The 15,098-nt window shown below is 47.4% G+C and overlaps 1 protein-coding gene across 11 annotated transcripts in view; it reads left to right on the top strand.

Annotated features, from left to right (window-relative positions):
• Positions 1-14,107, top strand: part of GSE1 (Gse1 coiled-coil protein) — a 355,568-nt gene extending 341,461 nt beyond the window's left edge. For all 11 annotated transcript variants that reach the window (XM_030581352.1, XM_030581354.1, XM_030581356.1 and 8 more), the window contains 7 exons: positions 2,327-2,439; positions 3,710-3,980; positions 5,143-5,250; positions 6,024-6,395; positions 8,731-9,012; positions 11,856-11,959; positions 12,948-14,107. In XM_030581352.1, the coding sequence (XP_030437212.1) occupies positions 2,327-2,439; positions 3,710-3,980; positions 5,143-5,250; positions 6,024-6,395; positions 8,731-9,012; positions 11,856-11,959; positions 12,948-13,082 (1,385 nt within the window). In that variant the 3' untranslated portion in view covers positions 13,083-14,107. The remainder of the gene's footprint in view (positions 1-2,326; positions 2,440-3,709; positions 3,981-5,142; positions 5,251-6,023; positions 6,396-8,730; positions 9,013-11,855; positions 11,960-12,947) is intronic.
• Positions 14,108-15,098: the final 991 nt, after the last annotated feature.

Here is a 15,098-nt window from a genome sequence, read left to right as displayed (position 1 = left end):
CCTGCTCCAAGCACAGCAAAGCAGCAGCAGCATTTTCACTTCCGTTGGGGGGGGAGAGTGTGCGTGTGTATTGTCCAAGACAATTAAATAAGGACAATAACACCGTCTGATTCTGAACAAGCCCTGGTAGTGGGGTCGTGTGTCTCCCAGGGAGCTAACTGACACCTCTGCCGAGCAGACAGACCACACTGCTGTTCCCACTGCCTATGCAAATCACGCTGAAAGCCAAATCAGAGCAGCTCTGTAAATCCTCCGCTGCAGACATGCCCAATTAATAAATGATGAACTGAGGCTAATAAGATGGCTTTAAATATTAATAGGACTGTACAAGCAGGGATAGGAACAACAGAGGGAGGAGACTGCTCTGCGGTGGGGAGAGGGGGATTTGGGGCATGAGAGTTACACAGTCATTCTCAGCCGAGGCTCGGGCCTGCAACTGTTTCCAGGCTGCTGCTGTCTCTGCTGCTGACACATGCTGCGTCTCAGGTGACTGGCTCTTGGCTCGCCGGCATGCTGCAGTTCTCTTCTATTCCCTTTTGGTTATTTCTGCTCTGCACTTGGCCCACCTCCTGCCTCTTCGGAGCTAGTGGAAGCAGCTGACGGCACAATAGGCTGCTACGCTGCCGTGCATGTGAGCCTTGTCTCCTGCGACGTTGGGTACTGTGCCAGGGTGGCACGCTGGTCACTCCTGCAGTGCACAGATGCTTCTGCCATAAAAATGAGACACACCACTCCACCTCCTCCCTGCAGAAGGCTGCCTCATAGTTCATGGCTTCCATGTACCCAGGAGAACATCCTTATCTGAGGCTATTCAGCAGGGCCTGAACTCCTCACTGACCTGGCTGGGCATATCTGAGAAGCTGCTTTCTTGTGACAGGCAGGGAGCAGTTACCGATTTGCAAGGTTGCAGATGTTTAATCTGAACAACGGTTGATGCTGCAGACCCAATGTGTTGCAAATTCTACACGTGACTCCTAATGCTTGAGGGAGGGGCCTGGGCTATCAGCCACACTAGTGGGGAGCTGGCAGCTGCAGGGCTTTGAGTCTCGTCTCACACTGGGGAAGGCCATCGGCTTCGGGGAGCTCCTCCTCGTATGCAGGGACTGCAGATCAAAATCAGCTCCCAGTGTATTGCTCAAGTGTGGGGTGTCAGTTTAGTTTGAGTTCCTCTGTCGGCAAGAAATAATCTTGTACGATCAGCTCATATGATCACACACAAGCCTGTCTAAGCACACAGACACACATGCCTATTCTGCATATTCCGTTACCATGACTGTACATCCAAATGACCAGTGCACAATCAAATTGTGCCTCTGATCATGAATCCCCTCCCATGGGATTCTTTGTAACATGTCCAACTACTGAGCAGCCTAAGACAGCTGCATTTATATGAAAATCAAACCCATCAACAGCCTGTCAGGGAAATTATTTCTTCTTCTCCTCCCACTCCAAAACCAAAAGGACCAAGCCCCAGGATCGACAAGCCCTGAGCCAACAGTGGTCTGAGAACTCACCAATTCTCCACTCATCAAGACTACAAATAGGAGCTTTATCCCATTGGGAAGGGGACTTCCCAGCTTTCCATTGGGACCCACAGCACATTCTGCTAGCCTGTGACAAGTCCCAAGATTTCAGCCATTTATGTGCTATTATTCCGGAGAGGAAAGCCATTTTGTGGTGAACTTGTAGAGATTTATTAGTGATAATTCCCCACTTTTGCCTCCAAATCCTGGCCACTTGCCTTCCTGGTACTAAAAGCAGCTGCACTTCCCAGGTGGAGGCTTATGAATAAAGGACCAGTGATAGTTTAAAGCCTCTTTGAAACATTTCAAAAGCAGGCTTTCTATGAGACGTTTGGCACGTAGAGAATATATTCCCCACGCATCACAGATGCAACCCAAATTGCTGCCAGTCACCCCGGCACCCCGTGTGGTTCAGGTAGTGACGTAGGTACATGCACACGTACCCTGGACTGTTCCTTTCCCCATGTAATGGGCCCAGGGAGACGGACTGAAATGCACTTGTAGGCCTATTGCATGGCATGGCCTTCAGCCCCCTGAGGGTACAGCCAGCCGCTTCTGTGAATTACACAGCTGGCTGAAAACTGTTCCTGCAGGGAGCCCTTTGTCCAGTCACAAGCCCTTAGAGCTGAGCAATTCTTCCAGGCCTGCTTGCTGAGCCCTCCCGGCGTGTCACTGGGCTGGGATTTATCACAAGTTATCCAAGTCTGAGCTGATGGAGCTCTGGCGGGTTCTCTTGGTGGGAGGGGGGAGCTGTCTGTCCCACCTCTTGGCCTCAACGTCCCACTTTGCATTCTCACGCACAGGCTACTACTATGACCTGGATGACTCCTACGATGAGAGTGATGAGGAGGAAGTGAGAGCCCATCTCCGGTGCGTTGCCGAGCAGCCCCCGCTGAAGCTGGATACTTCCTCGGAGGTACGCCAGCTGGCTGATCCTGCTGAAGTTACTCTTGAGCCTCTGTGGCCAGTCCTATGGGTGAGGTGCCCTGAGCCAGCTCAGACTCTATATGGTCACTGGGCACTATGGGGCAGAGCAGGCTAGGATGCAGCCATGGTATGTTTCTAGCCCAGGAGCACCACTGAGGACACTGCGGCTTTGCTTTGTATAGATTCTCAAACCTTTCCCACTGCAGAGATAAGTAAGTAGCAGCAGCAGGGGACAAGCCGCAACAAAGGGGCACAGTGAAAGGATGGAAGGGGTGTTTTCAGACAAGGACGGTGACTGGGCGAGGTGGACAGATACAGTGAGGGGTTTCAGAGGGTTGATATAGAGGAGAGACTGAGCTTTTCTCAGCTCAGAAAAGGGGCTGTGGGATCATCGTCCTCTCACCGCCTTACTATACCAGAGGTTTAGCCCCCAGCTTGCTTAGCCCATTGCCAACCTTTGGAAGAGGGCCTCTATTAATATGTAGCCCACTGCACTAATCATCTTCACAGCATTTCACCAACATTGACTACCTGTGTGAGACAGGGGAGTGAGGATTTATTACCCCATCGGGCAGGGAGGTAAAGTGACTTGCTCGGGGCTGTAGAAAGAGACAGTGTCCGAGCCATAACCTTCCCTTACCCTTAGTCTGTTTGTGTCTTCAAACTGCAAGTCTTTCTGGGCAGGGGTTCTCTCTTTTCTGTGTCTATACAGCACCTAACACAATGGGGCCTCAGTCCCGACTGGGGGCCTTGGGTGCTCACATACTATAAATATTTAATAACAACAACAGGAAGAGGAGTGCTCGGAAGTCTGCCTTCCAGTCCCATGTCTGGACCACTAGCCTGCAGCTCTCTGATCTGAACAAGCACAGTGGTGCACTTTCCATGCTCCCTGCTGACAGGCTGATTCAAGCTGAATTGTCTTCAGCATTTAGGTTGGCCACCAATCCTGTCCCCTTTTCAGATGGCTTATACATCTGTGGTTTGGGAGGAACTGAACAGCTCATTCTCTGTTTAAAAGACGCTGGGTTTCCCATGCCATTGATTTTAGTATTATGGATTCCTTTCCAGACTGCGTAAGCATCCCCAGAAAGCAGTGTGGTGTACATGGAATTATACCCCCATGAACCTAGCTAGATAGAGAAATATAGGACAGGGAAACATGACAGCAGCAGGTTCTTCACTGTTCAGCTGAAGAAAAGTCCCACTGAGCTTTGAAACTACTCATTTATGTGGCTTTTCCCATTGCCAAACTCCAGAAATTGGAGTTCCTGCAGCTTTTCGGCCTGACCACCCAGCAGCAGAAGGAGGAACTGCTGACTCAGAAGAGGAGGAAGAGGCGGAGGATGCTGAGGGAGAGGAGTCCATCCCCTCCCATGGTCCAGAACAAACGTCGGACGCCCTCACCGCGGCTCCCACTCTCCACACGCTACAGCCCCGACGAAATGAACAACAGCCCCAACTTTGAGGAGAAGAAGAGGTTCCTGACCATCTTCAACCTGACCCACATCAGCGCAGAGAAAAGGAAAGGTACAGCTTGATCTGTGCAGGCCAGTGGGGAGGGATGTGGTGTGTTGGATTCTGCAGATGAGGTTCTAGGTACATATACAGCCCAGTCACTGTGGTATGAGTGAAAGGAGGGGGAGCTCACAGAGCTGGTGGCCATGGGCTTTAGAGCAGCACTAGGAGAAATGTCTCAATTCCATGAACTTCTGTGTCACAACATGGTGATGGTCTTCTGCCCTGTGATGATGCATTGCCTCATGGTGCTGTGACTTCCCTCCTGAGAGATGAGCAAGCAAAGTACCACCTCCGGTCCCCACCCCCCAGTTCCATTAGTCGGGGGGAGGGGGAGGCTGCAGGTTCTCAGCACCTCTGCAAGACAGGTCCTGAACTTCTGGGACAAGTGTCACTAGTCTGAGTTGAAGATGCCCACTTAAGTCTTGATTTGAAGGTTTTCATTCAGTTGCAGGCTGGGTAGAATTGTTTTGCTTCTCTGGTAGATCCACCCTGTCCTGTTCCTGGTCTGTGCTTTGGTTGTGGTGAGCAAAATGAGGGCATTCTCCACTGCCCAGGAATGAAACTCTTTGGTGCTGGGGCGTCCCCCAGCTAGTGTGATAAAAATGGGCATCCAAAGGAATGTTTAATTTGCTGTCCAGTCGTGAGCCTAAACACATGAATGCCTCTCTGCCATGACCTGCCATGCAACCCATCAGCAGCCTGAGGGGAGCCTGGCCAGTGCTGCAAGAGAGTAGCATGGCTCCACTGGCCAGGCAGCTACCCGCTACCCAGAGCCAACACACAGGGCCCTCCGTGTCCTGTTGTTCAACAGGTCTGGATATCAGCTAAGCTGATATAGGAAGCATCCTTAACCCCATGCTCACCACCACCACCAGGATTATGGATAGTGCCGAATGCTGCTGAATGGGCACAAGTGATGACTTCCTACCAGTTAAGCAAAATGCCCATCGCAGGCTCTGATTTGTAGCAACTGCAGAAGTCAGTTGATGTTCCTGTGCTGGCCACGCGCCATGTTCATGTCTGTGTGCTATAACTCCGGTGAGACTAATTTCCCATGTATGCATTTGCAAAGCCGAAAGTTGCCCTTGTGCTGTCTACTTGCGGCATCTTCCTACTTATCTCTGCTCCAATGGGCAATGGCTGCACTAAATCTCCACTTCTCACCTCGCAGATAAAGAGAAACTGGTGGAAATGCTCCATGCCATGAAGCAGAAAAGTGCGACGGCAGCAGTGGTGGTGAAAAGCTCCCCGCGGAACAGTCCCAGTCTCACCCCAGCTGGTAAGCAGCAGGGCAGAGGAGATGATGGGGATGGAGCCGATGGACAGACCTCCATGGTGCTCTTGAGGATTGGATCATAAGGACTAAAGAGTGCGCATCTAGTGGGCCTGATAATCCTCGTGCTTTGACTGGTTTTACTTTGATGTCAGTGAAATTACCCCAGCATGAGCAAGAGGAGAGCTGGGTCCAACCAATAACCTCTTCATAACTGAACTGGATATAGTGGGCAACATTCGCCTGTCATTCTGCCCATTCCCCCCTCCTCCAAGGACAGACAGGTGGCTTTCACAGTAACTGGCTAATGGAGAGTTTGTTGAAGTGATAGAGAGGGGAGGATCAGGCCTTTAGCAGGCTTGGTGTTGAAACACTTCCTGGGTCAGATTTTCAAAGGCCTGTATAGCATGTGCAGAGCCCAGTTGGGGTGCCCTGGGGGAGAGTTGTGCACAGTCATGGGCCAGACAGTCCAAGGTGCAGGGAACTGACCTGCAACTGCAACATCTGCTGGGGGTTTTTAGAGGTCCTTTAGCATTACAGGCCCACCCAACTATTGGCACAGGATTTCTCTTCCAGCCCAGCCAGCTGGAGGAAGATCTATCCCATGCTGTGTGAATGGACCTTCTAGAAAACAGCAAATCAACCAAAGGGCAGCGTGAGAGCCTTCCTCAGAGCCATGATGTGTCCCCTCAGGGCACGCAGGGACGTTCGAATCAAGCGTCTCCTCCGAATCAGTCCCAAGCACCACTAGTAACTCTGTTATGTTTTATTTCCCAAAGAACTCCAGGTGCAGCAATTTCCTGTGGATTCAGATAAACCTGTTGGTATCACCGCCTCCTTGCCAGACAGTCAAAAGACATCAGAGCCCAGCAGATTAGAACAGCTGAGACCACACGAGCTCCAGAGGGCCAAGGAACCAGCTCCAGTCTCTGCTGAGAAGCCCAGGCTGAACGATGGGCACACTGGGAAGAAGAGCCTGAGCATATTCAATTATGTCAGGGGCCCTTTGCCTAAGGATATCCCGGTGCCGCTCTCTCACAGCATGAATGGGAAGAATAAGCCATGGGAGCCCTTCATAGCTGAGGAATTTGCACATCAGTTTCACGAGTCTGTGCTGCAGTCCACACAGAAAGCATTGCAGAAGCACAAAGGTAATGGAATAGACCCAGAGGGGAAATGGACGGGGAGACAGCAGCGGTATATGTGTACAAATAAGAGCACTGCACCGAACTCTCAGTGAGGCTTCCATCTAAGCTCTAAAACAAGTGTCCGCACTTTTGCACTTGAAAGATTCTGCACGCACACTTTTTTCCTCACCTGAGTTTTAGCACATGCAGATCCTGAATAGAGGCCAAATTTTATTTGCTTGTACAATGTCAGGTATTTGGACATCAAAACCTCCAGTTTGTGTGCACAAAGGACATCTGCACATGTACATGGGAGTTTGTGTGCACAAAGGACATCTGCACATATACATGGGCATTTGTGTGCACAAAGGACATCTGCACATATACATGGGTGTTTGTGTGCACAAAAACCTAGATCTGAAATAAAAGTGCGTGCAAAACTTGTGCATGTAAAAATGTGGGAGTTAGTTTAGAAAGTCTGGCTATGGGTACAGCTATAATGACAATGATTCCCCAGCCAGCCACGCTTTTGTCTCTCACGTGTTCTAGAAAAAGAGTTTTAGAAATGACCATTATGGGAAGGGAGAAAAGCACATCTGACTGCCAGCCATGTGGGTACTCAACGTAAGCATGAAGCACAACCTGTTCCTGGAAGGTATCAGGAAATTATGAATACATCTGTGCTTTCCCATCACTGAAACAGCCTGAACAGTTACAGTAGGAGGTAAAATATGGGAACTTCATGAGAGGCACTGAAAATATGGCACACTTACTGAAAAGCTCATTAATTTCAGTGGGCAGAAGTAAAGTTACTACAGTGTGTAGGGAGCAGCTGTTAACAGAAAATTAAAAAAAAAAGTATTAAGAAAGCAGAGAGGAGCAGCATAAAAATAATGTAGACAGTACGGGGCCATAAATGTATGCAATGACTGGCTCAGAGAGCCATTAAAACAGGGGTAGGCAACCTATGGCATGGGTGCCGAAGGCAGCATGCAAGCTGGTTTTCAGTGGCACTCACGCTGCCCAGGTCCTGGCCACTAGTCCGGGGGGCTCTGCATTTTATTTAATTTTAAATGAAGCTTCTTAAACATTTCAAAAACCTTATTTACTTTACATACGACAATAGTTTAGTTCTATATTATAGACTTAGAGAGAGAGACCTAAGAATGTTAAAATGTATTACTGGCACGCGAGACCTTAAATTAGAGTGAATAAATGAAGACTCTGCATAGCACTTCTGAAAGGTTGCCGATCCCTGGATTAAAATCTACTGAAGACGTCTCCAACACCAAGGAGGAGAAGTTAATCTTATAGATGAATTAATAACCCAGGGGCTGCATAGTTGTTAATGCAACCTGATCAAAACTGTTTTTAATGAAGAAGCCTATGCCAAGGGCACACATTCAGTGATTAGGTCACTTGACTGACAGGCAAGAGACTGGCACTCTAGTCCCAACTCTGCCACTGACCTACGGCAAGTCACATCATTTCTCTGCACCTCTGTTGTTCCTCCTGCCCTGTCTCTTACTGGCCAGTTACGATCTCACCCTAAACAGCTTACGGGCCACTAGGCGCTACTGTAATACACCAAAGAGTTGTAGCGTTGTAGAAAAGCAGTAGCACATTTCCAGGCGGGTGTGCCAAGAGGAGAGGGTGAGGATTAGAAGAGGACTGTGAAGAGAGTTTTCTTGCCCTTACTGCACCGTCTGTTACGAAGGGTGTGAAAGGGAATTTGCAGCCTTGCATTTGGCATTCTCTTCACACTGATGCAAGTGCATGGAGTTCATTCACTCATCCATCTTCGATTTATCAACCAGCGTGATTCCACATGGGTTGCCCGGACAGTCAGGGTCAGACTGTTCCTCACAAACAGAGAGACAGAGAATTCTGATCAGACACTAGTGGCCAGGTGAGCCACACCCCAGCTCCCACATGCCTCTTGTCTCCAGCCAATGAAGAGTCAAGCTTCTTAGCCTTCGTGGCTGCCTGGTACAGTAACTAGACACTGCTACGAATCTGATTGTCAGTGGAGCTTCAGCACCTGGCCCCCACTTGTGCATGTCCACCTGTGTGCATAGGTGTTAGTGCAGAGCAGGTGCATGCACACGGAGGGAGGCCAGGGTTGGAAAATCAGTCCTAATATACTTCATTGCAGGGCATGCTTTGACACCCAGAAATTAGGCTGATAGCAGGTGGTAGCTGTGGAATTAGCTCATGTTGACTATCCGCGCTGGCCCAGGCCTTGAGATGTTTTCCAGTACTGTGCCCTGTTTAGTTTGAAATGGCTTCTGAGAACATAAGAAGTCTTCTTTTCTCTTTAGTTCTGGCTGATGGTTTTCTGTTCCTCTCTTGCTTCCAGGAAGTGCAGCAGCACTTACTGCAGAGCAGAACCACAAAATTGACACCTCTATCCATTACAACATTCCTGAGCTTCAGACCTCAAGCAGGGTCCAGCTGCCTCAACAGAACGGGCAGCAAGACACCCCACTGGCACGAAAGGGGCTCATCCCACCCGAACAGAACAAGGATTCTGACTCAGAGGGGGAGGAGGAGGAGGAAGAAGAGGAGGAAGAGGAGTACCCTAGACCTAAATGGCAGGGGATCGAGGCAATCTTCGAAGCTTATCAGGAACATATAGAAGGTAAGGGAAAAGATTACAAATGGGACATCAAGGCGATTTCAAGCCCTCCTGTCACCTGGAGGTCTCAGTCCTATAAATGAGAGTGTGGTATTTCTGCCACCCTCTCAGAGGATACGCACATCTCTGCATTTTCTGTCGTGTAAGAGGAGAAGGTGGCATTTTGGTGAAACTTCCAACTTCAACCTCAGCTGGAGTGGAGGACTAGCCGGGCTACTGCTGTCCCTGTTGCTGCCGTTGCTTGCTTGACTGTACTCTTTCTACTAATGATAAGAACTGCTCTGTGCCTAGTAGTTTCTCAGCACACTGGGTTCGAGACTTGGCCCTGCTATCGACCCACTGGGACCTTGGGCATGTTACTCTGGGCTTTAGCTTCCTGATCCGTACTGTGGGGATTAAAAACAGATCAGTCTCACAGGTGAGGCAAATGTATTCACATCTGTCGAGCACTTTAAGATCCTCCGACGGAAGGGGCTGTGGAAAAGCATAAGGCTGTTAATTAGCAGAGGATAGACATAAAGGCGACAGGTGTGTATGAAAATTCATTAATACGACCCAGCACCTTAGAGCAGTGTCTGTAAGGCTGTACAGGGAAATGGAGTCTGAGTTCAAGAGCACAAAACCCCTTGATGTTTTTCTCCTTAGTCTCCTGCTTTATATTCTTGAAATGTGTCTAAAAATAAACCCACTGATGCACCATCTCAAGCTGGCAATGGAGATGCCATACAGGTGTCAAACGATGACCTGGTGCACCCTCCACTGTGCCCCAAAACAATCAGCTAGCTCAACCACTGGCATGCACTGCACCCAAGGGGCTGTGAGTCATTTTCTTTTGAACAACACTTCACTTAAGGGCTGTCAATCTCGTCTGTGAAGAGAGACACTTTAGGAATTACAACACGGCTAATTACCAAATGGCGAGCTGGAGCCAAGTCTCAGGAAAACACAAATGCAGATTGATTACCAAGTCTTTCCCTAATTTATTGCAGTTATAAATACATGTGTAGGCTGCAACTCAGAGTCTGAAATAGGCTTGTGGCATCTTTTACCATTATTGGTGAATCTAATTTAATCTGTTTTCCACAGCAACCATCTCTGGTATCCACCTGATCTCCAGCTCTTAAGACTCAGGTGTTTGTTCATGCCACTGCAATTAGTCCTCCGTGATAAGATGGTTATCAAAAATACACAGCAACCTTTCAGCGTCAATACAGCTGGCTAACCTATGAACACCTATGAATGCTCCACACATTCAGTGCTGCACAAATTTTGCTACATGCTGTTTTATTTTCCGGCGCGCTGATTATTCTTTGTGTTCTTGATAAGATGATAGAAATATTGAACAGCCTCCAGTGGATCGGCTGCTTTAGCTTCCCCTCTCATTTTATCACGGCAATAAATCCTTTGTTAGTGTGCAAGCCCCAGTAATGTTTCTGATACCCTGGACGTTAATTACATCTCACTTACTCAGATCCTTCTGCATACAGTTTAAATTGTCTTTTAGAAAACTGAAAGGTGCCGTTAGCTTTCTCAAAGGAGCTTCCGCGGTGTTTTTTCCATAAGCTGTGGACACTTTACTTGACATCAGGCTGTCTTGCAAATCAGCTCTTACTTTCCTTTAGAAAATGATGGTACTCATTTGCATTCCTGAGAGTCTTTCAGCTTGGAGGATCCCAAAGTATTGCACCAACAGCACTACTATAATGGAGCTACCTCTGCCATGCGTGGTGGTAGTCATCTGGCTCAAAGCAGGCTGCGCATGGAAGGAGGAGTTTTGGACGGGAGTACAGTCCTGCCTTAAGAAAAGTGGTTTTGGATGGTTAAACTCCACACAGAGCAGACAGAGTCTCTGTTTAAAGTGTGGAGTCAGAAAAATGACAGGGAGAAAACGGACTTCTCGCAACAGCTCTGCTCCCTGTATATATTCGGACTCCTGTCTGACGCTTTTACTCCTGTTAGCCTTGCAGAGGCAACAGAGCTGTGGGAGAGGAAGCTGGATGCTATATTTTGGCTCACCCATCAATGGAATCTTTGTTGCAGCTGCAGAGCCTCTTCTCCATTCCCATGGTTTTTAGGCACCTAGTTGATGACGCACAAGCAATAAAGAACCCAGCTTGTCTCTCAGATCCTAGGCTATATTTGCATGAGTGGCAGTTCAAAAAATCCTTCCTTTATGCAAACTGAGCACATTTGAAATCCATGGAAGATAGGAGTCTAAACACCTTTAGGAGCTGGGCCTACATTCTGAAGAGGCAGTAAGCCTGGAACCAGCACCATGCTGCATTCTAGAGGCACTGTAAACTGCCTGGAATTTATTTTAATCTAGTTGGAAGGGCAGAGTTAATCCTGCTGGAACAGGAGAGAATCTGGCAACAAGTGTCCCGTCTTAACTTTTTACAGATCTGTCCAGTGTGCCAGTGCTTGGTTTAAAGAATGCCAATGGTCATTTCTGGTGAACGCACAAATGAACACCTTAGGAATACTGCAGCATGGCACATAAATTTTAGCAAAAAGGCCAAGATATGGAGGACTCTTCTATCCATGAGGTTATGTAGTTTGCTGCACAGTTTATCACTGGCTACAGTGGTGGTGTCCTTAATCTCCATGGCATAATATGTTGAGAACATTTCAGTAGTGGTGGATGCAAGTTGAGAGGTCCATGCTGGAGCAGACTGGCACGTCTGACATCCTACCTCTGGCAGTGACCTTCTGAAGTTTCAGACGGCCAGCATCAAGGGTGAGAATTCAGAAGCCTGGTTTGGGAATGACTAGCCATACCAGAGATGCTATTAGCCAGATATTCTGATGATACCAAGCAAGGCTGATTGTTCCTCATTTGCTTGCAGAACAAAACCTGGAACGCCAAGTGTTGCAGACACAGTGCCGACGGCTGGAGGCTCAGCACTACAGTCTCAGTCTGACTGCAGAACAACTGTCACACAGCATGGCGGTGAGCGATGGACACTTTGACATGCTCGGGGAAGGGGGCGGGGGGGAACCTACTGGAACCCCCGTAGAGGCAAATTGGAGTCTGCCCTTGGGAATGTGCAAGGAAGGACAAGAGAACAAACACATGACACGTGTAGTCGTGTTGCTTATTGCCCTACTAGAAGGCACTCAGACACTATGGTGATGAGTGTGGTGTAAAAACCGGTATCGAATAGCAGATTCTCAGATGACCTACTGCCCATGTGTATACAGCATCTTCTGGAATAAAAATGCACTAGCAAGTATCCTGCAGACAGGGTCACTATAAGCAGCATGACCCTGGTAGCAAGGAAAGGAGACCCATCCAGAGTCTGTGCAACTATAAACAACTTGTAGGGCAGAACTGCTCCCCTGTGGTTCTCTGTGCTTGCTCAGTGCCCCCAATCAATAGGAATTCAGCATGCGCAGGGCAGTAGGTTTATTATAACACTTGCCATGTAGGATTTTTTAAATGCAGCAGTACAAGTTTTGCCATTCCTTTTAGTTTCCTGTCTGGCCCACTGAAAAGCTGGCTGCAGGGTTCCCCACCTCTGCACCACAGGAAAAAGACATGGGCTGGCTCCAGCCAAGGTTGGATGTCAGGATCTCCATTCTTAGGGCAGGTGCTATGAGGCAGTAGGATGGACAAATGTAAGAAGGAACTGTGCTGAGAAAAATACAGATGCCACAAAGTTTGAGGAAAAAATAAGCTCACTTATTCAGGGGAACTCAACGGGACTACCCCAGCATGAGAGAAGAATCAGCTCTTATGATTTGATCCAACTTTGCTGTCATTTCCATCTGCCCACCAAACCACCCAAATGTTGACTGCAACAAGCCCAGTGGCCTCCCCCTGCAGAAGAGCATAATATATCCCCCATAGATGCACATGCGGGTAGAGAGGCACTACATGCACATACCAGCATGTCAATGTCCCCTTTTTCAATTTGTTTTTTCCTATTCCCTTACAGGAACTAAGGAGCCAGAAGCAGAAGATTGTCTCGGAAAGGGAGCGACTTCAGGCCGAACTAGATCACTTGAGAAAGTGCCTTGCGTTGCCTGCAATGCAGTGGTCTAGGGGTTATTTCAAGGGATATCCCAGGTGACGCTCCCTTGCACTAGGCTGAACATATAGTATAGAAATAATAATCTATTTTATTACCTTGAATATTTAATATTTTTCACTGGGAGGTTTGAAGCTAAAATATAAATGGAGAATGTGCCATGCATGGAGCAAAGGATTATGGGATCCAGAAAAAATACCCACCTGTATCTTGACTTCAGTGCAACTGAATCTTTGCAATTCTGCAAGCAACCCACCCATGAAGGCTAGATTTTGTTTAATTTTAATGAGGGGTGCTTTTTTTCCTCCTTCCCCTCCACTTTTTAATTATTTTTTTTTAAATCTGATAAGACTTCATCAACAACACTAATAGCCACCTCCCTGTAGAGGGGGTGCTGTCCACACACAAAATCATTCTTTTGTTGCCATATTAGTCCAACTACTGTACCATGGGGTTTGCCTATTCTTCACTGGGAAGATGGTGTGTCTCGTGTTAGAGGAAGTTGGGTACACTTTGGAAAGCAAATGAACTGTATATCTCAGATATGGAGAGCTGTGGTAGTGATCTGCAGAGTAACAAGTCCTGGAAGGAGCCAACACAGCTTCAGACCTTGAGCCTTTCCCTAAATCAACAGGCTTTCCAATGGAAATGCACTTCGCTATACAAAATAAAGTGAATAAACAAACCGAAGGTACCTTTTTATTACTGTTTTGGGGGGTAGGGAGCGGAATGTACAGAACAACAACACCACACACACACACACCCCGAGAGAGAGAGACAAATTACATACCCTAGTGGGTGAACTTTTCATACAAACTCAAACGATTTTGCAATTAAAAAAAAAACAAAGTCAAAAAAGGTGCTTCAGCCTTGTACTGTGTATATATTTAAAAAGTTTTGTATGTTTTTATTACTTTAATTATTGTTATAAAAAGCTTGCCATTTTTAATATGTTTCTGCTTTTTTTTTGGCAAAATAACTTGCTTTTAGTGTTTGTACTGCTGCTGGTCAGGACATGAAAAATATTGAAGTGTTTTAAAAGAATTTAAAAAAAAAAAAAAAAAAAAGCTTTCCACTGGGGCATGTGCTATCACTTCTGTTTTTTGCTTTGTGTAGCATCAGTTACTGGTACAGAAAATTCTGTTACTAAAAGGCGAGGAATTAATTATTCCTTACTGCCCTGTCACTGCTTTTTTCCCCCCCCGCTTCAAGCACTTCAAAAGTTACATTACAAATATGACCAGCTGCTACTAAAGGGAGTGGAAAAGTCTGTGTTGGGAACAAAAGTTCAGGAACTAAGTGAACTGTTTGGGTCTGTGATTCAGCATTACTGATGTCTTTCAGCGCTCTGACAAGTAATCTAGCAAATGTTTTAAATGGGGGGGAGACTGCTTGTTAGCGATGAGGTGCTAGAGAACAACAGGAGAGGAAGCAGTGCAGACTGAGCTGAATTTCCAGTCCTTTACTCACATGAGAAACACCAGTGAGAACAGGGAGGAGGAAGTAGAAATTCTCCCAGCTTGCCCTGTCTCTTCCAGGTAGTTATTCCTCAATAATAGTTCTGTGAAGTAGGAGGACCTCTTTCCCAAAGAGCTGGCTTGAAGTTCAGTTTACAGTTCGGTTAGCCCTAACCTAGCTGAGCTCTATTCCTTGTAAGCAGCTGGGGGGCAGCTGCTGGCAAAATTCTATCTTTTTGGAACAGTGCACAGGAATTGATTTTGTTTTTTATTAATTTCTTAGATGGGTGCGGGATACTGTGGGTAATAGGCTTCTGCTTCCCCTGCTTCCTAGCAGCTAGTAATAGTGCAGTAGGTGTTTCCTTATATAGCATTTGCTGGGCATGTTTATCAGGAATAGTTCATCTTAAATTAAGATGAAGTGGCAGCAGGAGGAACAGCACTAACAGGCTTTTCGTTTTCAGCTGTAAATTAGACAGGAAAGGATATAGGTGTACATATCCCATTCCCCTCCTCAACAGCTACTGTAAATGTTCTGTAGCTGAGGGGAGGAGTCGTGGGACAGTTGATGAGGGCAAAAGTATCACAAACATCTCTGATC

The sequence above is a fragment of the Gopherus evgoodei genome, chromosome 12 (assembly GCF_007399415.2).
Source record: "Gopherus evgoodei ecotype Sinaloan lineage chromosome 12, rGopEvg1_v1.p, whole genome shotgun sequence".
NCBI lineage: Eukaryota > Metazoa > Chordata > Testudines > Testudinidae > Gopherus > Gopherus evgoodei.
Note: the sequence above shows the minus strand (reverse complement) of the source record. Positions and strands in the feature narration are given on the sequence as shown.